Source organism: Liolophura sinensis, chromosome 6 (genome assembly GCF_032854445.1).
Source record: "Liolophura sinensis isolate JHLJ2023 chromosome 6, CUHK_Ljap_v2, whole genome shotgun sequence".
Lineage (NCBI taxonomy): Eukaryota > Metazoa > Mollusca > Polyplacophora > Chitonida > Chitonidae > Liolophura > Liolophura sinensis.
This window is the reverse complement of record NC_088300.1, coordinates 19,295,805-19,321,178: the sequence shown is the minus strand read 5'-3', so window position 1 is coordinate 19,321,178 and position 25,374 is coordinate 19,295,805. Positions and strand designations below refer to the sequence as shown.

The 25,374-nt window shown below is 39.3% G+C and overlaps 1 protein-coding gene across 1 annotated transcript in view; it reads left to right on the top strand.

Annotated features, from left to right (window-relative positions):
• LOC135466977 (usherin-like) overlaps positions 1 to 25,374 on the top strand; it is a 65,365-nt gene that overhangs the window by 13,758 nt on the left and 26,233 nt on the right. Inside the window, 30 exon segments of the mRNA XM_064744731.1 lie at positions 1,950 to 2,013; positions 2,372 to 2,642; positions 3,412 to 3,599; positions 4,361 to 4,579; positions 5,377 to 5,470; positions 5,698 to 6,024; positions 6,832 to 7,027; positions 7,321 to 7,980; positions 9,051 to 9,243; positions 9,586 to 9,749; positions 10,178 to 10,327; positions 10,566 to 10,615; positions 10,971 to 11,381; positions 11,928 to 12,075; positions 12,824 to 13,090; positions 13,547 to 13,722; positions 14,459 to 14,603; positions 15,050 to 15,277; positions 15,954 to 16,085; positions 17,712 to 17,837; positions 18,211 to 18,335; positions 18,904 to 19,081; positions 19,500 to 19,925; positions 20,194 to 20,400; positions 21,155 to 21,235; positions 21,430 to 21,615; positions 22,535 to 22,648; positions 22,911 to 23,080; positions 24,517 to 24,646; positions 25,146 to 25,333. Coding sequence (XP_064600801.1) covers positions 1,950 to 2,013; positions 2,372 to 2,642; positions 3,412 to 3,599; positions 4,361 to 4,579; positions 5,377 to 5,470; positions 5,698 to 6,024; positions 6,832 to 7,027; positions 7,321 to 7,980; positions 9,051 to 9,243; positions 9,586 to 9,749; positions 10,178 to 10,327; positions 10,566 to 10,615; positions 10,971 to 11,381; positions 11,928 to 12,075; positions 12,824 to 13,090; positions 13,547 to 13,722; positions 14,459 to 14,603; positions 15,050 to 15,277; positions 15,954 to 16,085; positions 17,712 to 17,837; positions 18,211 to 18,335; positions 18,904 to 19,081; positions 19,500 to 19,925; positions 20,194 to 20,400; positions 21,155 to 21,235; positions 21,430 to 21,615; positions 22,535 to 22,648; positions 22,911 to 23,080; positions 24,517 to 24,646; positions 25,146 to 25,333 — 6,014 coding nt within the window.

The window sequence follows — 25,374 nt, the reverse complement described above, 5'->3', positions numbered from 1 at the left end:
TCCTATAAATGAGGCTAAACAGTGTTATACAGGACAAAGTGGGGCAAGTTAGAGTGGGGCAGTCAGCTCAAGGTGAGACAATCATTCATCCTATACATGAGGCTGAGCAGTGTTATACGGGACAAAGTTGGGCAAGTTAGAGAGGGGCTGTCAGCTCAAGGTGAGATAATCATTCATCCTGTACATGAGGCTAAGCAGTGTTATACAGGACAAAGTGGGGCAAGTTAGAGTGGGGCTGTCAGCTCAAGATGAGACAATCATTCATCCTATACATGAGGCTAAGCAGTGTTATAGAGGACAAAGTGGGGCAAGTTAGAGTGGGGCTGCCAGCTCAAGGTGAGACAATCATTCATCCTATAAATGAGGCTAAGCAGTGTTATACAGGACAAAGTGGGGCAAGTTAGACTGGGGCTGTCAGCTCAGGGTGAGATAATCATTCATCCTATAAATGAGGCTAAGCAGTGTTATACAGGACAAAGTGGGGCAAGTTAGACTGGGGCTGCCAGCTCAAGGTGAGATAATCATTCATCCTGTACATGAGGCTAAGCAGTGTTATACAGGACAAAGTGGGCAAGTTAGAGTGGGGCTGTCAGCTCAAGGTGAGACAATCATTCGTCCTGTACATGAGGCTAAGCAGTGTTATACAGGACAAAGTGGGGCAAGTTAGAGTGGGACAGCCAGCTCAAGGTGAGATAATTATTCATCCTATACATGAGGCAAAGCAGTGTTATACAGGACAAAGTGGGGCAAGTTAGAGAGGGGCTGCCAGCTCAAGGTGAGATAATCATTCATCCTATACATGAGGCAAAGCAGTGTTATACAGGACAAAGTGGGGCAAGTTAGAGTGGGGCTGTCAGCTCAAGGTGAGATAATCATTCATCCTGTACATGAGGCTAAACAGTGTTATACAGGACAAAGTGGGGCAAGTTAGAGTGGGGCTGTCAGCTCAAGGTGAGACAATCATTCATCCTATACATGAGGCAAAGCAGTGTTATACAGGACAAAGTGGGGCAAGTTAGAGAGGGGCTGTCAGCTCAAGGTGAGACAATCATTCATCCTATACATGAGGCTAAGCAGTGTTGTACAGGACAAAGTGGGGCAAGTTAGAGAGGGGCTGTCAGTTCAGGGTGAGACAATCATCTATCCTGTATGTGGGGTAAAAATATGTTATACAGGACAAAGTGGGGCAAGTTAGAGTGGGGCTGTCAGCTCAAGGTGAAATAATCATTCATCCTATACATGAGGCTAAGCAGTGTTATAGAGGACAAAGTGGGGCAAGTTAGAGAGGGGCTGTCAGCTCAAGGTGAGACAATCATTCATCCTGTACATGAGGCAATGCAGTGTTATACAGGACAAAGTGGGGCAAGTTAGAGTGGGACAGTCAGCTCAAGGTGAGACAATCATTCATCCTATACATGAGGCTAAGCAGTGTTATAGAGGACAAAGTGGGGCAAGTTAGAGTGGGGCTGTCAGTTCAGGGTGAGACAATCATCTATCCTGTATGTGGGGTAAAAATATGTTATAGAGGACAAAGTGGGGCAAGTTAGAGAGGGGCTGTCAGCTCAAGGTGAAATAATTATTCATCCTGTACATGAGGCTAAACAATGTTATACAGGACAAAGTGGGGTAAGTTAGAGTGGGACAGTCAGCTCAAGGTGAGATAATCATCTTTTCTGTATGTGGGGTAAAAATATGTTATACAGGACAAAGTGGGGCAAGTTACAGAGGGACAGTCAGCTCAAGATGAGACAATTTTGAAAGAAGCAGTTTTATACATGTTGGTATAGGGTGGGGTGAAGTGACGTAAAAAAAGCTGTTAAGACTAAAACCCCATGAATCATATTTCCTGTTTACCAGTTTACTTGCTTATCTCTTACCTGCTTACCTGTTCATTTGTTACCTGTTTACCTTTCTTTCTTTACCAACTTGGAAATGTTCATCTCTAACAGGTTCCCTCCAGTTTCTTGGCCGATTGCAGGACTTCAGGTTCTACTCAGAGACATTGTCTAACAGGTGAGTCCATAGATGTCTATTATTTTATCTAGCTGTTTCTCAGTTTAAATCTTACTTCGATCATGAGGCTGTGTGAAATGATCATTCTCTAATTGATCTATCAGTAGGACATTCAGTCCTCACAGTCCCATCATTTTTCGTTTTCTTTGTTGTGTTTTCCTCAGGTTGAGATTTAAGCTTATGCTTTCATGAATGTGATGTTTTAAGTACTTGATTGGCATGGTATTTCATGCTGTGAAAAAGGTGATGTTAGCTCAAATGAGTGATTGCCTTCATTGGCAAATATGCAAGTCAGCCTACAGGAGTTTACCACAGTTCACATAGTAACATTCCTCTGTCTTCTTTCACCCTGCTGTAGAGAAATAGAGCTGATATACTCTGGTACATTCCCTCCTGTCCGGATCCAGTCGTCATGTAGGTGTCCTCCCTCACACCCGCGTATACGCCCTACCCAGACCCACTACTGTATCCGTAATGGAGAGCCCGACAACACAGGGAACCAGATTCTCCGCCTCAACACAGATGCCCACCCCATAGAGTATGTTAATGATGGTGACAGTAACAGTATCTGGATATCCCGCTTCCAGGACACCGTCACGCTCACCATCGACCTGGGCGATGTTTTCCAGGTAACTCTAAAGCTGTCAATCAACACCAATTTGGTGCTTAGGTTGTACCTTGATCAAAATTAGAGTGCCAGGGCTAGCAAATTGTACGTTCATTTAGATCCAGGATACTTTGTGGCTATGATGGTAACTGCTGCATTGGGTGGCACAGTGAGGTGAAATTGGAATTAGATTATAAAGGAGACCTTTTTCCCCTTAGAGTTGTTGATTTTAGATGTTATATATATATATATATGTAAAACATATATAATATATATGTTATCTTACATATATATTAATTATATTTTTCTATAAATGGAGCGTGTCACTGAGAGTGACTAAGACACTTGTCTTTCATTGGTCACATACATCAGGTGTGAGTTCAATCCTAACCATGTATTCCACTGCTTCCATTGGTCCACTGGGTCTTGGTAAAAATGAGATTATCAGCATGTACTGCTTGTAAGCTTATTTAGGTGGTCTTGCATGAAGATCATCAGGTACTCCTCAGTCTGCCACCAACATGGCAAACAGCTTGAGCTTGCTCTACACTAAAATATCTATGTGTCACAGATGGGAATATTTGTCATGGCAATATGATGGCAATATTTGACATGCCATTGCTTACTTGTTTACCCCAGTCTGCTCAACCCGTCAAAAAGACCGCTGTTGTGGAAGTGAAAGTTTCTTGAGTACGACATTAAACACCAGTCAAAAAATAATAAATATACCTGCCTGTTCTCCCTCATCAAGACTAAAGAATATTTGTTTAATTCTCTGTTTTCTTCCTCAGGTGTTCTATGTGGTGTTACAATTCTACAGCCCCCTCCCGAAAGGCGTTACCATGGAGAAGCAGGTAAATGCTTCATCTTCCTGGGAAACCTGGCAGAAGTATGCAGACGATTGTCCCACCCGCTTCAATATGACCAATAATGGACCCCTCCCTAATCCCACTGCTGTCAACTGTCTTCAGTTTGGGATGTAAGTTATCTATAGGTGCTGATTCCACAAAGCCAATTTTCAAATAAGACAGCTTTGAAATTCAACATGAAGGGTTTTATTTTTTTATCCTTAAAAATGAAAACGCATAATAAGCGTTATTCCAACACAAATCCCTCGCAATTTGAATTTCTTTGGCTGTACACTATGTATTGCACCACAGTTTAAAATTAAATCAAAACTTCCTTTGCGCAGTTGGCCCCAGCTGTTCAAAAGTGAATTGAAAGCTAAACATGGCTTAAATCTTGATACTCATCTGATTCTATTACAAACCCAATGACACTTTAGTTTGGACTAAAGTTAATACTGGATTTAAGCTCTAATGCACTTTTTAACAAGCCCCAGGTCTCTAGGTTTGATAGGCAGTTTGAGTAAAAGCCACAACCCTGTGTGGGTTTTTGCAGTTCGAACCCAGGACTTTTTGATTCGTCAGCAGTGTTATGTTAGGATCAAAGTTTATAGCTACACTGTGAAGTGAAGTGAAGTCCTTTGTCAGAGCCATGTTTTCATCATCAAAATGGTACATCAAGGACATAATGGCAAGGCGATCTGAATGATGCATGTGTAGTGGGAAAGTTTCAAATATTTGTTCACTACAGAGCTTTGGAGACAACTTTTAATGTATCTTTGATCTTCTTTATCACATACATGTAGAGAGAAAATCTCAAGTATTTGCTTACTCTGGAATTTTAGAGAAAACTTGGAAAGAATTTATCTAAACAATGGATTGTTTATATCTACAGCCCCAGCCTACCCCTGCCATCTTCTAAGGGGAACATCACCTTTAATGTCCTCTCCCCAGAGCCGGTTCCCAGACCAGGGTATAATGACTTCTACAACGCTCAAGGTCTCTACGACTTTGTAGCTGCTTCAAAGGTCAGAGTCCGGCTGGATGAGCATTTTAATGTGACAGAAATTCGTCATACATATCATGGGCTTTTTGAACTCATCATCAGTGCCAGGTGAGAGTAAACTTCATGTACTGAATGTTTTGGTCAACTTTCAATTTTCAGTAAGGGAAGCCAACACTAAAATATCAAAACATGGAATGAAATAAAACTGAAAATCTACCTTTTTTGTCCGATCTTGATGTTATGATTTTCATATCTTTTAAAGCTTTAAATTGATCAGATAAACATGTCATAAAGAGGAAAGCTTTCCAAGGATAATCCACATTTTCCACAAATGAGATGATTACATTTATTTTTATACCCTTCTTCAACAATGGAAAAAGATTTATTCTGCCCATAAAGTAACAGTTTAGATTGGTGTGTCCTAATAGCTGAAGATATGCAAGTGAACCAGAAACAGTTTAAATAGGCGTGTCCTAATAGCTGAAGGTATGCAAGTGAACCAGGAACAGTTTAAATAGGCGTGTCCTAATAGCTGAAGGTATGCAAGTGAACCAGGAACAGTTTAAATAGGTGTGTCCTAATAGCTGAAGGTATGCAAGTGAACCAGGAACAGTTTAAATTGGTGTGTCCTAATAGCTAAAGGTATGCACCTGAACCAGGAATGGTTTATACTGTATTCCATACCATTAACCTGCACTTTCTTTATATATTAGAAAATGCTCTTTATACAACTGAAATTGGATCTTTATTATATACCTATGATCTAAATGCACATGTACTTTGATTTTTCATGTATCCTTAAAGTTTAGCTCACTAGGTGACAGTTGTCATAACTGGACATTTTCTGAGATTTATTACATGGTTTATAATGCTCCATGTACTTGTAAAATGCTGTATATTTTCAGATGTCAGTGTAATGGACACGCCCCCACCTGTGACACAAACACCCTACCCTACAGGTGCAACTGTTCAATACTCAGTCACACCGAGGGAGACAAGGTTTGTTCGGCTGTAATTTACCTGCTGTTTAAGTACTCTAACTCTGCTATGAGAGCTAAGATCAGATGCTTCAGAAAAATGTTTTATTCTCCTCCATCATTTTGAAATTGGATAGATTGTCTGCGTCCATTTTATTGAAAATCTAACAATCACACAGTCTAATTGTTTTGCTTGAAAAAAATTTGTTTTATTGTCTTCCTGGTGAACATAGTTGTTGTATGTTTCAGTGTGATCATTGCCAGCCTCTGTTTAATGACAAACCATTCAGAAGAGGCGACCCTATAACAGCATATAACTGTAAGGAATGCCAGTGTTACGGTCACGCCGACAGCTGTGTGTATGACCGCTCCGTTGACCCTTTCCCAGATGAGCATGAGAGCGGAGGGGGTGGAGTTTGTGTTGCTTGTCGTCACAACACTGTTGGACAGAAGTGTGACACCTGTGCGGTGAACTACTTTCGCCCAGAGGGTGTAAGTTTGTACAGCGAGGACGTATGTGTTCCGTGTGCTTGTAATAGCAGTGGAGTTGTTGATGTCACGATGGAATGTGCCAAGGTAAATTTTCTTGATCTCTCAGAAAATGTTTTTACAAATTTTCCTTGTTGAATCTTGTAATTTGGTAAAAATTTCAGAAATAGTTGGATAGAAATTTGAATATCTGCTTTACTTCAGTGTAAATGTTGGCATATGCAAGGAAAGTTTCTAAATGTTTCAACCTGTACTTGGTGTTATTTATTACTTAATTCGTGTCTCAGATTTTCTTATTTATGCAGTCGTGATTAGGCCACTTGGTATGCAGGTGCTAGCAAATGGGTCATCAAAATGTCATGAAGTAATGTGCTGGCAAATGGGTAATGAAAATATTTTGAAATAAAACACTAGCAAATCAATCATCAGAATGTTATGAATTTATGTGCTAGCAAATAAGTCATCAGGATATTATGAAGTATTGACCCAGCAAATAAGTCATCAGGATATTATGAAGTATTGACCCAGCAAATGAGTCATCAGAATATTATGTAGTATTGACCCAGCAAATGAGCCATCAGAATATTATGATGAAATGAGCTAACAAATGGGCCATCAGAATATTATGACAAAATGAGCTAACAAATGGGCCATAAGAATATTATGATGAAATGAGCTAACAAATGGGCCATCAGAATATTATGATGAAATGAGCTAACAAATGGGTCATCAGAATATTATGATGAAATGAGCTAACAAATGGGTCATCAGAATATTTTGCTAGATGTACGTTTTTGGCATCACTCGTAAGACACATTTAAAACTTTTTACCCCAAACTAGCCACAAAGTCTTGTCTTGTTAATTCCACTTGTATCTTGTGTACCTTTTCACAGGTAGGAGGATTGTGTCCCTGTAAGTCTAGTGTTCAGGGACGTGCCTGTGACAGCTGCAAACCTGGGTACTATAATCTGGAGCAGAACAACCCATCTGGCTGTACCCCATGTGGGTGTAACACTGCGGGGACGGTTGACGGGAATGGGACTTGCGACCAGACCACAGGCCAGTGTTACTGTAAACCTAATGTCAGAAGTAAGTCCTCTGAATTTAATATTATAAGTACATGTAAATGAAAGTCTTTTAAAATCAAATGTCGAAACGATGTCCTCAGTATTTAATGTCAGAACCTAATGTTGAAGAGCGTCATGCCTGCTGAATTTCAGAAGAAAATCAAAAAAGGTGAATAATAAAAACAGTTTCCCTGTACCAAGTATGGAAAGTAAATCATGCAGTGCTGGCATATGTCAGAAGTAGGTTCATAAAGATAAAGATTCAATAGATTAAAACATTGTAACATTGCTATGCTTTTAATCATATCATTTCAGATCGGCAATGCAACTCTTGTGACTATGGGTATTACAATTTGAATGCAACCCTTCCCGATGGTTGCCTACCCTGTAACTGTGACCCCAGGGGCTCCAGTAATACCGTCTGTGACCCTGGAGCGGGTCAGTGCATCTGTAAGGCTAATGTTGTAGGGAGGCGATGCGACCAGTGCGCTGATGGATATTACAACTTTGCGGCGGGTTGTGTGGTGTGTGACTGTGACCTTCAGGGCACTGCCCCTGGCACGACATGTGACAAAACCACGGGGCAGTGTGTCTGTAAGGGCAACACCCAGGGTTCACGCTGTGACCAGTGCTCAGACGGAGCGTACAGCTTTGGGGATTCATCAGCACTGGGCTGCATCAGCTGTAATTGTGACCCTGCAGGGACAAAGCCAGGGGCGAGCATCTGTGACAAGGTGTCTGGGCTATGTGACTGTAAAGATAATGTGGTGGGGCGGGGTTGTAACCAGTGTCGGGGCAGCACTTGGGGACTCAATCTCACAAACCCTGTGGGCTGTCAGTCGTGTGACTGTGACCCATCAGGGACACAGAACGGAGCACAGGTACCAGTCAATGAACTCACCTGTAATCAGAACAGTGGTCAGTGTACCTGTTTGACCAACAGGCAAGGACGCAGGTGTGATAGTTGTGTTCCAGGTAAGATCACTCCGCTGTGTATTGTTAGTATCACTACAGCTTACCCTTGAGTTCTTCCCTAACCTAAACCCTCAACTATTCAAATGTAAGTGAAGTATAACTTTGGATGCAATTTGAAAACCTAGTCTGAACTGTAAATTCTGAGTTTCGTTCATGACTAAGTTGGGTATTTTCATTGATTCTGAGAATTATAGTAATCATAGAAGGGATGTGTTTAGGTTTGTTCGGGAAAAAAGGATGATATCCTACAGGAATCACCAAGTAACATCTGTTTGTCCCTAAGAATGCTCTTTTGGGGTGAAATTATTACAACTTATATTAATTATTTATAGGAATAAAACACAATTTTTTTTTCAGGTAAGGACATATAAACTTTTTAAATTATAAAGTAACCTGTCAGATAGCATTCCTCCAAAATGCCAAAACATGCGAAATGTCTGTTGTGGTTTAACGACCTGCTAGCCTTCTAATGAGATGCAGTGCTTTTATACGACCTACATGTACACTCCTTTTAATGAGATGATGACCTAATGGTGACAGAAATGTTATTTTTGAAATTGTGTGAATTGTGCAGGTCATACTGCTGAGGTCCTTCATTCTTTTAATATCATCTCACGCCTTCATACATTTACATGGAGGATTCTGCTACTCTGCATATAGGATGTTCATTAATAGGATGTATACAGTGTGTAGATACATTGAAGTAATCCTGAGGGGCTTTCATGGCAATGAACCAGGAGCTTCTCGCCACTGCGGTCGCCGTCAGATCAAGTCCAGGTCATGTTGGCATTAAAGAAAGAAAAAAAGACTATTATAAAATATATGAAGAAATGTGTGAAAGAATGAAAACCCAGTGGGATTTGTTTTATCCTGGTTAGATAATTAGATAGGCTGTTGACCCCATGAAAGGCTTACTACTTTTATCATAACATGTAAAAGATCAACAATTTAATGATATAAATATATAATAATGTAATAATAATTCAGTTATGTAATGTTTATATGCATGATAAAGATATACATGATATACTTTCAGTAACTCACTGATGTTTGCCTCCTTTTCTGCCTAGGTTACTATGTGACCCAGTCAGCGGGTGGGGGATGTATGGCATGTCATTGTAACCCCAGGGGTAGCCTTCCTGGCACAGTGTGTGATGGCCAGACTGGGCAATGCCAATGTCGCACCGGGGACAGCGGGGTTACAGGGCTCTCTTGTGACACCTGTCTACCCACCTACTACAACTTTGACCAGGGGACAGGAAGGTAGGGGACAATGTGGAAAGTATTGAGACATGCCAGGACTTCATCTAGTATATTGTAAATTGCACTGAAATTTGTCTTTAATATATTTACTTGGTCAGAGGCAACATCTGTGTGGTGAATACCATTTGTCTCCCACCAGAATGATGTGCTTACATCTCTATGTCAGATTTTAAAGTGTTCATCTGTAACTTCTAAAGTTTGGTGGCTTAATTACCCTGGGAACTCGTGTTTCCCCCCATCCCCACACCCAACACCACCCCACCCGTACCCCACCCCTACAAAGGTCACAAACATGGTAAAAGGAAAGATTGTTGAGTATATCTGCATTATCTTATGCTTCAGATGTAGCCCGTGCAACTGTCATCCTGCTGGCAGTCTTAACACCACCTGTAACTATGTGACGGGCCAGTGTGACTGTAAACAGTTTGTACAGGGTATTCAGTGTGATGGCTGCGTCCCAGAGGCCAGCATCCTGGATATCAACAACCCCTATGGCTGCAGTAAAGGTACTCATCATGCACTTGTTCATATTCTACTTGGAGATTTGAAAGGAAAATGAAACACTTTTTTCTTGTTTTATTGATTCCAACCACAGAGTTGATATAGACATATAACTTGATTTGATGTAAATTTCATTCTTCACAAATTAAGTACATGTAGAGTGAACATTGAAATGATTATTTATTGATTATTTTGGTACAAATGCCAGCAACATGACAAACATGTAATACTCTAATATCGATTTGTATGTAGTTTAATTTTCACCCAGTACATGTGTGAAACATTTTTGGGGAAACTGTCCAGTATAACGTACATTGCACAACAATTAGATATTATTGGCTAGATATGGTACATATTAATTTTTTTGTTAGACTAGATTTATTGTAGTTTTAACACTGGATATCACTGTGGTATACTTCTTGCATTTGTACAGCCCCTGCCCAGCAACCACCCCCACAGCATGTCCCCATCAGTCCTACAGTCCTGCAGTTGTCATGGTTACCACCAGACTACCCAAATGGTGTGATCAAGGCCTACAATGTCTACAGGAATGGTGTGCTGGCAGCAACAGTTGTCTCCAACGGTGTGTATTCAGTAAACATTATGTACATATTTGATAAGTCATGGCAAAAGTAAAACTTTATTATTTAAGGTTTTAATAATGGTAATGCTTTCTCATAATTTATTATTATTTACAGTTATTCACGGATACATGTGTGTATACAGTATCATTATTTAAATTCAAGCCCATGTTAACCTTAAATTGACTGTTTCAAAATTTATTTTCTATATAATTTATAATGGCTTTATTTCCCTTTCAGAATCCAGAGGTGAGACAGTGTATCAACAAATCACCAGACAGATACATCATGCATATATTATCACAAACAAATGATCTACACAACATGTACAAGAACCGGTTACATGCTATTCAGACCTAGTGTTGCATTTAGTGTTCATGCATGTTGCAATTATTGTCCAATACACGCATCAACTTTTAACATGAAATGGAAATGTGATTTCTTAATCTATTTCAAAATAAATTTTGGGCACATAGTATTAGGAATGTGTATTATTGGAAAGATTCCATGTTTCAGTTCGAAATAATTTTTCTAAATTACCAATTACTTGTAAACTTTACTTTTACCTCTGGACTTGTTTGTCACATGTAGGAAAGTTTTTCAGTAAGTCACTGGTTTTTGTGACTCATAAAATCTGACCGCTAGTGTACAAATGAAAAGCTGTTGAGTATGACATCAAGCAATCAGTCAATCAACCATGAACTGTTGTTTTCAGTGTTCCACAATGACACAGGCCTGACACCCTTCACGCAATACACCTATGTGATAGAGGCTGTGAATGACTTTGGCAGCGTGAGGAGTGAACCCATCACCTTTGTCACATCTGCTGGAATACCTGAGGGTGCCTTAATACTGCAGGTGTCAAACAGAGGGTCTCGTACAGCAGATTTTGGCTGGAACGTCCCCACTCAGACAAATGGACAGATTCTGAAGTATGTTCTCAAGGCCTCCACTGACATCGATCCGAATGTGATTGCTGTCTTTTGGGAGGGACTGGCCACATTCCAGACACTGAGGAATCTGACACCCTTCACAGGTTATACCTTTACAGTTGAGGTGAATATTTATTCTCTATTTATTGATTTCTTCAGATTGCCTCTTGAACTATGGGCCGAACAAACTTGCTAGAGGCAAAATGACCAATTCAACTGTGTATGTGGTGATACCTTATCTTTCCAAGCTTTCAGTGTTCTCCTGAATCATAATCAATGAAATGGCAGCTGCAGTGGAAATATACAGTATCACTATGCATGCAGTTGTATTAGTTGTTCTGTCAAAAATGAGTTCAGTCAAACCGCTCCACAACAGTCTACGTGGGCAGGATATTTGGCACACCCAAGGGGAGATAACTAGAGTTGTCTCCCCTTTAGTGTGCAACGTTATCACATCTGGTATAATGCTTTTATTATAAATGTAAGAGAAAAAGACTACTTGTTTGTGCAGAGGTCCCATATATTATCAGCTTTCTTTTCTGAGCCTTGATTGTCATAATGATACCGTTTCACTTCGACAATGATACCAGAATCAGGTAGTTCTCACAAATGTGTGTCGTTCTTAACAAATGCATCAGTTTGACCTTACACCATGGTTGTGTCCCCTCAGGCATGTACCACAGCCGGGTGTCTGCAAAGTGAGCCAGTCACCTTCAGCACCTTGTCATCTCTCGCTGAGGGTCAGGATGCTCCTACCATCACCCCAGTCAGTTCCACAGAGCTCTTTGTGGGGTGGAACCCACCACGCTTCCCAAATGGTCAGTTGTACTTCAGTGAAAATATCTTTCACTGATTTTGTGTATTTTTTCATGCAATTATGTCTTCAGTTTTTGTAATAGTCTTGATAATCTCTGTGTAAACTGCAAAATAATACAAATGAACATGAACAAAATTGTTCACAGCTTTTTATTGGCTGAGAGTAATTATGCAAATAAGTGACCCATCGTTTGTACTTACTAGTGACTTCAGGGCTGTGAACACACGAGGACTACAGCATTTTTTCATGTTCACTCAAAGTTTCCTTTGAAAGCAATTAATTTTATATTTATAGATACAAAAAATCCGGTTCAGTAGCTTCTACAGATGGTGTGGTTACTGCCTGTGTACTATGAAATGTTCTCCACAAAATCAGCAGTTTATAGGGCTAATTCACAGAGATCTGATTTTATTTTTACTTCTGCAAACAGATGACAGGAAAGAGTAATAAATTATTGTCTGTCATTTTATCAGGTGAATATTCCCTTGATCAGTTATTAGAGAAACTGATGGATACATTTGAAGAATTTTGGTTCCCCATTATCAGTTATATTAGAGGTGTAATATTTTCATACCGTATTGTTGTATGATATACAATATATTCATAGCAAAACTTTTTTGAATCTCAAATTAAGGATTTCTTGAACATCAGTTAAAAGTACTAAAGAAGTTGATTGGCATTTGCCTGACATTTTTGATGGGATATACCTAGCTGATTTCATGTTAGGTATCATTTTCTACTGTAACCAGGTATCATCAGTTTCTATGAGTTGTGGATGAGAAAGGCTGCTGCCCCTGGAGCCCCTCCCTTAGAGGCTACACGCATCTTCTACCCCAGTGGTCAGTATAATCCCCGTCCCACCCAGGAGCCTGAGGAAAATGCCCTCCCACCCCCACAGACTAACTACTCTGTGACTGGCCTGGACCCTTACACAGCATACGAGTTCCAGGTGCTTTCTCAGAATGATGCAGGGAAAACGTCCAGCCCCTGGGCCACCGGACGCACCCTGGAAGCTGGTGAGTTTATACAGTGTCATACATACAATACATCATCGGATTTGCTGAATGAAAATGGAACAGCCTGTTTTGTTCAGCCTATACCTTTTTGATTGGCAGATCACGCATTGTAAGTTTCTGGATTTTGTATATCATTATATCAGTTTTCCGCTGAACAACTTGTTGGTGATGTTGATGGTACATGCAAGTGTGTTTCCACGAAATATTTAGTTGATTTAATTGTTTTACTGGTTCTGCAATGAACAAAACCGTATTATCTATGAAAAATGGGCTGTTTCATTTGAGTCGTGGTTTTATTAGTTCTATGTAGAGTTTGGAAAAGATATATATTTACATGGTTTTCCCTTACTTTATTGAAACAAATCCGTTTTGTACCATTATTTTGTCAACTATAATGCCAACTATCAAACACCATTGTTGACAAGTTGTTAATGAAATCTTTGTCTCTGCCTTTAGCTCCACTGTCCACTCCAGCACCAGTTATCATACCATTGTCCAGTCAGCGGCTGAACCTGACATGGGCATCTCCGGCAGATGACGATGCTCGGGGAGTTATTGTGTCATACGGGCTGTACCAGTACAAGGCTACAGATCCACTCACCAACCCCTTCTCACCACCCTTTACCTGGCAGGTGAGTTACAACAGGCTCTTACAAAATGTACTTTAAGGAAAGATGAAAGGCTTCAGTTAACCCATATGTGTAGTTATTTGGTATATGTCTAAACAAACTGTAGAGCAAGAAAAAAAAAAGCTTCAATTTTAAGGTACTCTGTGGTGTTGCATGTTATAAAACTTTGTATGTATAAACACTCAAAAATCAGCCCTTGAAGTCATTTTTTTATTCAGCATAAAGCTTGATAGTGCAGTACTAGAGAATCTCATATTATAAATCATATTATGTTATGGTGTTGTTCATGCCTGAATTTTTCTAGTATATTACAAGATCTGCTTCACTTAGGGTTGCAGTTTCTAATATTCTAACAGTAAAAAATCAAACCATTTTCCTGGACAATGTTCAATAGTCTTCCATCTAATATGTACTTCATTTTTGTGTTTTAGTACCTATGAAGTTTTGTCACCTCCACAGCTGATGATTATTGAAAACATTGCTTTGAAATTTAGTTATGTCCATTTTTATAGTATAGCTTTAAATAGAACAATTCTGTGTATTTTGTTTACGAAGAAAAACTCATGACAACATTGCCTCTTATTTACTCTGCCATGACTGAATGAATGAATGAATGCATGCATGGGGTTTTATGTCATGCTTTCTGCCATGACAGTCCAAAACTGTGGTTGATGTTTGTTAGAGTGAACACGATAGACGTTACTGATACAGCTACTGTTGTCTCTCTGTTGTGCTTCAGCTGGTCAGACAGTTTAGTGGGGATGTACACCACTTTGTTGTGGCTGATCTGAGACCGTACACAGTTTATCGGTTCTACGTGCAGGCTTGTAACTCTATCGGCTGTGTAAGGAGTGTCGATGAGGCGGGCAGAACACTGGCTGCTGGTGAGATATTTGCTTCATACATCTTTGTAAAATCGTTAGTGGCACATTATTTTGGATTGACAATTTACCAACTGTATTGTGCTTGAAGTTTACCTTTTTGTAGGTGACATACTTTGCTTGATTGGAATTGATTCAATCACCTTACAGAACCACTTGAGAGTTTTTTATGAAGTATAATTAATTTCTTATCAGAAGTGTTATTCTTATATTTCTTTTTAAGTGTTACAAGAAGGCATCATTTGAAGGCATTTATGTGTTTCTGAAAGTGCTTTTTTACAGGCCAAACTTTAGAATGTAAATAAATCAGTGTTTGCCGGTTTTGTTTTTTCGAAATGTTTCAAGGTGAAAAGAGTGTTCTTTTTCTTGAAGTTCCAGTATCATTCAAAATTTGATACATCAGGTAGAAAAATTGACATTGTCTGTTATATTCCTGTTTTTGTATTCAGCCCCAGAAGGGTTGGGCAAGCCTAGTGTTGAAGGGTTGAACTCTTCAGCTATAGAGATCACTTGGCTCCCCCCTGAGTTTGTAAATGGACCTGCCCCAGTGTATAGGGTAGAGAGGACATCAACAGCCCTGAACTACCCTTCACAGGTGGCACGGGGTACACGCTTTCCTGGAGAAGGCTTCTACAGGTTCCCTCCTGATACCATTCCCCAGAATGTTGGGTTCACAGGTAAGTAGTTTGGAAAATGTGGAAAGTATGAAAGCTAAGCGCAACATGATAATGGTGATAGACACTAGTGAGCAGGACTTTATGTTAGCTTAGGTGCCAGCTTGAAATGACACAATATCAAGATACATGTACTTTAAATACTACAATTTGTCATAGGAAAAGAGAAATAATTGGTAAAAAATGACGAAGTTTGCTTGCACTTAAGGACTTTCATAACACACAAGCTTAATTTCTTTTTTGCATTTTGCAATCCCTACTGGTTAACTGTGACATTAAAAAATGTAGCAAAAATGTTCTGTCTTTATGGTTACTAGAAGATACTGAAATGACTTGGACAAACAAACTTAAAGCAGACAATGGTTTTGGCATAATTCATGGAAGAAGTTTCTTTCCTGTGTCAAGAGCATCACTAGGCTCAGTGAGGAAGGTGTGACTCATAATTATAAGACTTGTAGTGCTGGGGTCAGTTTCATGAAACATACTTAGTGTTAAGTAGCCCTTAGCTAAGAACAGTTCATATCTCTACAGCATACGTTGTTGTAGTAGTTAAGGACATACTTAGCTCATTAAACTTCATGAAACTGGCCGCAGGAATGTTTGTGGGGTCTTAATGGTCAAAAGTGTGTTCATTTTTTTTTCTAATTCTGATACATGTACATGTATTTTTATATTTTAGGTATCCAGTTCTCCTTCCGTACATTTGCGAAGAAAGGTCTGCTGTTTTTTGCGGCATCTGATGGTCAACAGGAAGAGTTCATTCTCATACAGTTTGTGGCTGGACGACCTCGCTTTGTCTTTGATCCTCAAGGTTAGTGTTAGTTACATCTTTTTGTCTAACATTTCTCACATTTCAGGTCACTACTTGCCTTCCACCACTATTTCATGATGTAAGTTACATGTGAAACATTTTGCCGGTATAATAATGCTGATGGTTTACTCAAGGCATGTTGGTTTTGCTCCATACATACAACACTGCCCAATACTTTATAGGGGAAAAATTCTGGTGTTGAACAACAATGGAAAAAGATCATTTAGAAAAAAAAACACATGAATGCACAAGTATGTATATACATTAACATTCATCGAATATCAAATTATGGCCCATTATCATTATAAGATACATGTATGTATATACATTAACATTCATGGAATATCAAATTATGGCCCATTATCATTATAAGATACATGTATGTATATACATTAACATTCATGGAATATCAAATTATGGCCCATTATCATTATAAGATACATGTATACCCTTATAATGAATTGATTTATCTTAACAAACGAATTGTACCATAACTGTTGTTTCATGTCTGTAGCATGCCTCCAAGTAGTTGAACTTACGGAGTCAGCTGACAATGTTACTTTTGATGATGGAGTGTGGCACAAGCTGGTCGCCACACGCATTGGCTCTCAGGGGAGACTACTCCTTGACAATACTCTCTCAGGTTTGAGAATTGCTGGTGGAATGGGTTATAGCTCACTGACCAGTTGAAGATCCCATCCCAGTCTCTATCGTCCTGCCTGCTAGAGTTATTTGCCCTTGGCTTGTCTGTTATCAGTGCTTCATTATTAGCCAAATAGGTTGGGAGCATTACAATGTTTTTTGTATCAGCTTGTTTTATTACTATAACCTGTATGCAAATGTAGTGCAGAGGAAACAAATCAACTGTATATGATCATTCAATAGCATTTTGATGTTTGGAATTCAAAGGAAGTTCAACACTTTTCTCATGCCATTAAGTAAATAAACTGCTGTCAGTACATGAAACTGTGTTTTGTGCACGAATTGATAAAATCTAATTTCATATAGCTGAGATAGGCTGGCAGTGTAAATACTCTTAAAAGCGCATAAATCACCAATCAAGCATGTAAATGCATGCTGCTTATTAAGCTAGGTACACCTTTGCACATTGGGCCCTTGCAAAGAATGTTTTCTCTTGTACCATTGGTTTTTCTCTAATTCGTCAGACCTACATTTTATGGCACATAATATTAGATAAGAACTACGTTTGTATACAGTGTCTACTTTCTACTGCATGATGGCATTACATTGTTGGTCAGATCTACATTTGCATTCAGTATCTGCTTTTCTTTTGCATGACATAAAGTTAATTTTAATCCAAGACAAAGACCAGTAAACCTCACGGTGGAAAATTAGAAAATGTAATCTTCCATAATGGCATTTGTTGTGCTTGTACATGCTGGTCTCTGTCATAGAGATTTACCACCCATCATTTGCATGTGCTGGAATTCTCTTGTGACTTTTGACAAACTTTTTATTTTCTGCAAAAAATTTAAAACTGATTTTAGTGATATTTACTTGTAAATGGTGGCCTGTTGCACATTACCCTGACTTTGGTTATCTGGTTACCCTACCCCAACCCATGCAACCCTGTCCCTGCTTACTCTAACTCTACCCCTCCTGTAGGATGCCCTGCTATTGCTCAGCCCACCAATGATGAAGGTCTGCCTTATAATGATGGGAAATGGCACCACTTGATTGCCCGTCGTAATGAGAAGTCAGGATCTATACTGATTGATAACACCTTCTCAGGTTTGGTTAAAGACAATAATTTTGTCAGACAATCCTTCATGATGTTCTTCCTTTTTGGCCATCAATTTCTTGCCTGCTTATAATAGCTTAACTGCTTAGAGCATGTAGTTATTTAGTCTTCCATGGCTTCCACTGTCATTTATTTTAAAACTTTAAAACTTTTAATTTTTGAAGTTTTTACAATATAACATGAATTGTCTGAGTAAAAATGTTTTTTTACTTCTTATGCTGTACATTTAGCTATCAAAATTAGGAAAAGAAAAGTATGAATGTGTTGAACTAAGAAAAAATTTGTATTACTAGTATCTCTCATGTATTTATTGTGTTTTATAAATATGTGTGTTTATCATGATATTTGTCTGATTTTTATTAGGCCAAGCAACAATTCGTTGTGACCAGGGAAATGTGATCGGTACCAACACAGGGGTCTATATTGGGGGTCTGGACCCCAACTTTCAGCAGAGACGAGACTTTGGAGCCCAGGAAAGACGTGCTGCTGTAAGATATAACTGTAGTCAATATTACAATGATATAACAACCAAACAATGCAACACTAGTACTTAACATGTGGGTTACCTTCCCAAGATACTTTTCAGTATGGCATTTGAAGAAAAGATTAAATGATATATCATTTCCAGATATACAGTAAATCACTTATGATTTCATGTAATTTTCATCTGATAATCAAATACTACTTACCTATGGTAATGATGATGCTTAAGCAGAACACTGAAGTCGAGCCCAGGTGTTATCTTCATGTACAGGTATGGTGTGGCATAGCTCAATATTTTTTGGGGCGTGTGTCAATAAAAACTGAAGCTAAGCATTGATACACATGTAGCCCAAAATTTTCTACCTTTGGACAACCTTATTCATACCTTTGCAGCGAGCATGCAGATGGTTGTAACTTTATGCTTGGAAATTGGTCAGGAACTTTAGTGAGTGGCTAACGTGCAGGATGCTGTCACTAAAGCTCGCACAATTTTACTCTTCCCATTAATCAGACCTTGCAATAGGCCAACGAAGCAAACCAATCGTTTAGCTGACCCTTGTCGATTTGTTTTAGCTGGTGGACCGTGGTTTCCGTGGCTGTATCCGTGACATGAAGATCCTTCAACAGGTCTCCCCTGAAGAATTGTGGGAAGACTTGGACTGGCAGAGAGCAGAGGTCAATGAGCAGGCATTCCCCAACTGGGAGGGCTGTCCCATGAACCTGGAACAGGGAATGCATTATATGGGCAGAGGTCAGGGGTTTGTCTTCACATTATGTCTGCCCATAGCTGTATTATATTGATAGATGTTTATAGGCCTGAGCTTAGTTTTATGTTGTGTCTAGCTCCTACTATATTGCCGGCTGCCATTGTATAAGTGAAATATTCTTGAATGTGATGTAAATCACCAATCAGATGTGGGCAAATGTTAACAGATTATCTTCAAATGTCTTAGTCATTGGTTAGCTACATGATATGGCCACACTATTTTAGTTAAGTCATATGAGACGGAGATTTAATTTTACTGGTCAGTATCCAGTATTTCGATCAAAATCGAAATCCTCCAGCAGATAGAATAAAAACTGTACTTGAAGGTGGGTGTTCAGATTTTTCTAACCTGTGAATTATTATTGCAGATTTCTAATTAGAAACTTCTCATCAACACTTTCAGGTTTTGCTGTTTTATCAGCCAACACATTTGATGGAGGGGATACATTTTCCATATCTGTGACATTCCGCACGGAGTTAAACAACGGCATACTTTTCTTCTCTCATGGGGGACGGGGAATTTTTGTGCTGGCTGAGATCAGGAACGGGTCGCTCTACATGGAAGTTGGTGACGGCCAGAAGCGACAAAATGTGACGTATCCCGGGACACCCACTACAAACTTCTGTGACGGTCAGTGGCGACGTGTGACCTTTAGTAAGGAAGGTGAGCGGGTCAACGTCACCGTGAGGGATCAGAGGTCAGAGTTAGCTGGCAACCCGGCAGTTGCCATGGAGCTCATCACAGTGTCACCATTCTATTTAGGGGGGATTCCCAAAGGGAGTGAAGCCGAACTCTTCCTACGTGATAATGGAATACAAGCAGCAGCAGGTACAACAATCATTTGTCATGCTTTGGAAATATTTTCTTCTTAACAGGATTTTTATCAGTTTTTAAAGATCACAGGATATTTATGTAGTCCATGGTAGTTTTCTGTAAAATATTTATATTTCTGTTTTGCATAATATCTATATTCTTATGTACATGATTTTTTTATTTTGCATTGGTATAATTTCTATTATTTACCATGTTCCTTCTCCTCTTATTGCAAGATTTGATCTATTTTTATGTTTGTTGTATTTCTTCTTCTGTCTTGCAGGCTATGGTGGATGTTTATCCGATGTGTCAGTGAATGGTGAGATGTTCACAGACATTGTTGAGAAGGTGGAAGAGTTGTTGAATGTGAACCTTGATGGCTGTCCTCAGTACCACACCCCTGCTGTCTCCTGTCAGACGAGCCTTGAGCAGGAGATTTATCGTGGGAGTTACAACAGAACCGTGGACAGTGGCCTTCAGCCCTACACAGGTAAGATATGACGAGAACTACATGTATGGACAGTGATCCTCAACTTACCAACCTTACACAGTTTCAGGCACTATATAATCTAGCAAAATGTAACTCAAGGCACACATTTCACTTGACTGTCCCCAAAAAGTTGCATATTTGCTGTTTCAGTATTTCGACAAAATTTTATTTGTCATCTTCAGGATACGTAAATATTGAAATGTCACATATGTGACCTTTTGACAAATTTAAGATGTGTATTTGGAAGTTGTGAAAATTCATGATTATACTTTGCCTCTGTATTTAAGTGTGGTAAAGCATTGTTTATAATATCTTGCTAGTGTATTGATTGTATGTGTTGATAGGTCTGTTTGCAGTTTGCTGATGTGTTGAATTTCTGTGTGTTGATAGGTCTGTTTGCATTTTACTGATGTGTTGAATTTTTGTGTGTTGATAGGTCTGTTTGCATTTTACTGATGTGTTGATTTTTTGTGTGTTGATAGGTCTGTTTACCTTTTACTGATGTGTTGAATTTTTGTGTGTTGATAGGTCTTTTTGCATTTTACTGATGTGTTCAATTTTTGTGTGTTGATAGGTCTGTTTGCATTTTTCTGATAAATTGATGGGCATGATGATGGTTGTTTGCATTTTTCTGATAAATTGATGGGCATGATGATGGCTCTTTACATTTTGCTTTGGGATTTACATGTATGTGTGTGATGATGGCTGTTTGCATTTTACCGATGTACTAATGTTTTATTGTGTTTGTTTGCAGAATACCTGTACAGAGTGATAGCAGAAAACAGTGCTGGTTCAGGCAGCAGTCCGTGGAGGAACGGGAAAACCAGAGAAGCAGGTAATAGGCTGTTCATAGGATTTCTTTCAAGTGATATTATCTTGTTTAATCTCTGACCTACATTTAGTCTTGGCCAAGCCCTTGCATTTCTCAATAAAAAAAACTATTATATGATGATTACAAGACACATTCCATTTTTTTTATGGTGTTGGAATATCATCAGTAATCCACCACCTGACTCCATCTCATTTCAGCCCCGGAGAGGGTCAATGCCCCAAGCAGTGCCACTTCTCCTCAAGGTCATGTCATCCTGGCATTCTGGCCTAACCCGACCAGTAGCCCAGGATTGTTAACAAGGTTGGCTCTGAGAGCGTACAACAACCAGTCCCCTGGGGAAGGGGTGATAGAGGCGAACATCACTGACACTAGTGCCCGCACAGGTACTGCATGATTGTGACACATGGGTGATCTCTGTTGTGAGAAGGGTTACTGATTGATTCAAAGAAGAAATATCCACACTGGTACACATCCACAAACCCAAAATTTTGGGTTTTAATCGCAGTCTGTATTGGTGTGGTTTATTTTAACATGATGTTTATCTGAATCTAACTCTAATAAACTATGACTTAAATACAGATGTACATCAACAGGTTTTCCAGGCACCTAGTCTAGCATTTAACCTCAGGGACTGATTCCACAATGCCATTTTTAACAAAAGCAAAAAATTGAAATGTAATTTTATAGGTTACTTTCAATCCCTATAAGTAAAATTCTGACCACACCAGACTTTAAATATAGTATTTGCTGCTGCCTCGCCTGGCGCTCAGCACTGAGGGGTTATAGCTAGGAAACATGACTGGTTGGCCCAGTGTCTGTATAACGTGACTGGGTGGGGTGTCATGTCTGGTGTCTTAAGCATGATATTTCAGTGGCGGCAGCACTTTGGCGGTATGGACTCTCCCTGCCACAGAAAGACACAATATGTACACACACACCTAATGACCCCTTGTCATCATATGACTGAAAAATTGTTAAGTATGACAATAAATCCCAAGCAGACACCCATACATACCTCATCAGTGTTACATTAAGAAAATTAAATGAGGCAAATTTCAGCTTTCAACTTTAAGAATTAACCATTATGATAAGGTTTTAAATTTTAATTCAGCCAATCATTGAATCATGGAATTGGCCCCAGATTTTTCCCACCCTCCACAACCTAGCCACTTTCACAAGCAAACTATTCTTGAGTACAGTATTCAAACACCAGACAAATATATTACTGGTTCAAGTGATCTTTTCGTTAGTATCACATATTTTATTTGATCATCTGTTTTACTTTATTACCTGTTTTTCCAGGAACGATAGTTGATGTGATTCCATTCACAAGTTACACGGTGAAGCTGGTGGCTTGTACCTCAGGAGGCTGTACAGAGAGTGAGGATGGGGCTACAGTAGTCACCAGGGAAGAAGGTCAGTTATAAGATAATGGACAATGCAGCAGTCTGATAAATAGAAGACATATTGCTGATTCTTGATTGTAGATTTGATGAATCTCAGGTGTGATGCTGATATTCATTACTCAAAAAATATGCATAAATAAAATAAGATAAAGAAAAAAATTTAACCACAAAACATAAATGAGAAGGTAATCAGTGCTTTGTTTTATGTTGGATTTTTCTGTACCCAGTCATATTTTGACCACTTATACAAATCCCTGTATGTCTTTTCACAGCCCCTGAGGATATCCCTGCCCCAACAGCAGAAGCTGGTCCCACCCACCTGGTCGTGCATTGGGCCCCTCCTGGACGTCCTAATGGTGTGATTACAGGTTATATCCTGTTCATGAACTCTGCAGAGGTGTACAATGGGGGTCAAACCTCGTTTAATGTCACAGGCCTACAGGTAAGATCTCTGTCAGATGGCATTGCTAGTACATACTGTTGTTGATGAACTCTGCAGAGGTGTACTGTGGGGGTCAGACCTCGTTTAATGTCACAGGCCTACAGGTAAGATCTCTGTCAGATGGCATTGCTAGTACATACTGTTGTTGATGAACTCTGCAGAGGTGTACTGTGGGGATGAGACCTTGTTTAATGTCACAGACCTACAGGTAAGATCTCTGTCACATGGCATTGCTAGTACATACTGTTGTTGATGAACTCTGCAGAGGTGTACTGTGGGGATGAGACCTTGTTTAATGTCACAGGCCTACAGGTAAGATCTCTGTCACATGGCATTGCTAGTACGTACTGTTGTTGATGAACTCTGCAGAGGTGTACAATGGGGGTCAGACCTCGTTTAATGTCACAGGCCTACAGGTAAGATCTCTGTCAGTTGACATTGCTAGTACATACTGTTGTTGATGAACTCTGCAGAGGTGTGCAATGGGGGTCAGACCTCGTTTAATGTCACAGACCTACAGGTAAGATCTTTGACAGATGGGTTTCTCAGGTGTGTGATGAAAGGTCTTGCTTTTTTCACCAGGACTCCTGTGGTTAAAAACCTAATCTTTATACTTATAAATGAAAGGAAAATATAATGGATTATGGCATTCAAATAAGTATATATTTACTTGTTTATTTGATTGGTGTTTTACGCCATACTCAAGAATACATGTATTTCACTTATGCAATGGTGGCCATTAGTATGGTTGGATGAAACCCAGCAGAGCGTGGATAAACCCACAACCCACAACCATCTGCAGGCTTCTGGCAGACCTTCTCATGTACGGTGGAAGACAACTGGGTCATTGTGCCATGCTGGCGTGCTCAGCCACAGAGACCCTCTATCAAAGAAATAACATGTTTTCAGTATTAACATTTACTGTGGTGTTCTGAATATTTTGTTGTCAGTACTAATATTCATTTTTTTGAGAATATTATGTGTATAATATGTCTTAAATTTTGTTATATAGGTTCCTGATTATTCTTGCATGCATATACTTTGTAGAATTACTGGAAAAGTTTTAAGGAACTCAGAGTAGAATTGAAAAGCTGAGGACAAAGTCTAAATCAAGGGCTACATTGCGGTGTGACATTAGTATGAGAATATATATCATTCTTATAGTGATGGTTGTGAGTTTTCCCAGGGCTCTGTTCACTTTCCTACCACCATAATGTTGTCTGCCATTGTGTAATTGAAATAATCTTGAGTGCGGCGTAAAACACCAATCAAATAAATAAATACAGTTCTTATAGTACTTTTGTATAGCTTGACTGATATCTGGGGTCAATTTTTGGTACCCTCAGGTAATGGTATGTGTGTTTTATTACAAATATGTAGGAGTATTGTTTTAGATATATACATTCTGATGATGTCTCTGTCTTGTGTATCAACAGGTATACACAGGTTATGTATTCTATGTACAAGCTTGCACTAAACAAGGGTGTGCCTCAGGGCCATCGGCTGATCTAACAACTGCTCAACTCCCCCCGTCATTCATGCAACCACCAATCCTTCAGTCTTTAGGTAAGTCTTCTGATGATTGTTTGGAGTGACAAACACAATGGCGATGGCAAAAACATAACCTGTTTTCTGAGTGGCTGGTATAATGTTTTGATTGGTAACAGTGATTTGTCGTTTGTGACTAGGAAGATGTAAGAAGAGTTTAATAAACTACGTACATATTTTGCCTTTTTTGACCTTTTCATTATGTTTTGTATCTTCTGGTATATCAATGTTGTGAAAACATTGCTTCTTATTGCAACCTGTTCATATCAACTAACTTTAAATGTATGACCATGTCATGGAATGTATTAGTTAACTTTGAAATCTGGAAGATCCACTGATATGTTTCAGGTAATAAACAAGTAGTTTAATTCCGAAAAAAGAAAGCTTCATTTTGACTCAATATTTCAGCATTTTACTACACCATCATCCTGATGAAATACACTACTTGTGTATTATGTATTAGTTTGTTTAAGAATATTGATGAAAATACTTTTCATATTTTTTTTTTTTGCTGTAGGAACATCTCAGGTTGAGGCGCAGTGGTCTGCCCCTGATCAGGTCAACGGCGTGCTGGAGAGATACCAGCTCTATTTGTCAGTGAACCAGTCTACAGTCGGGGAGCTGGTCTACAACAACACTGACCGCTTCCTCACCTATGTCATCCCCAATCTCAATGCAGGCACGACCTACTTCATCAGGGCTGCAGTAAGTAATAGCAGGTTTTGTAATCAGACAGACAGAAGTCC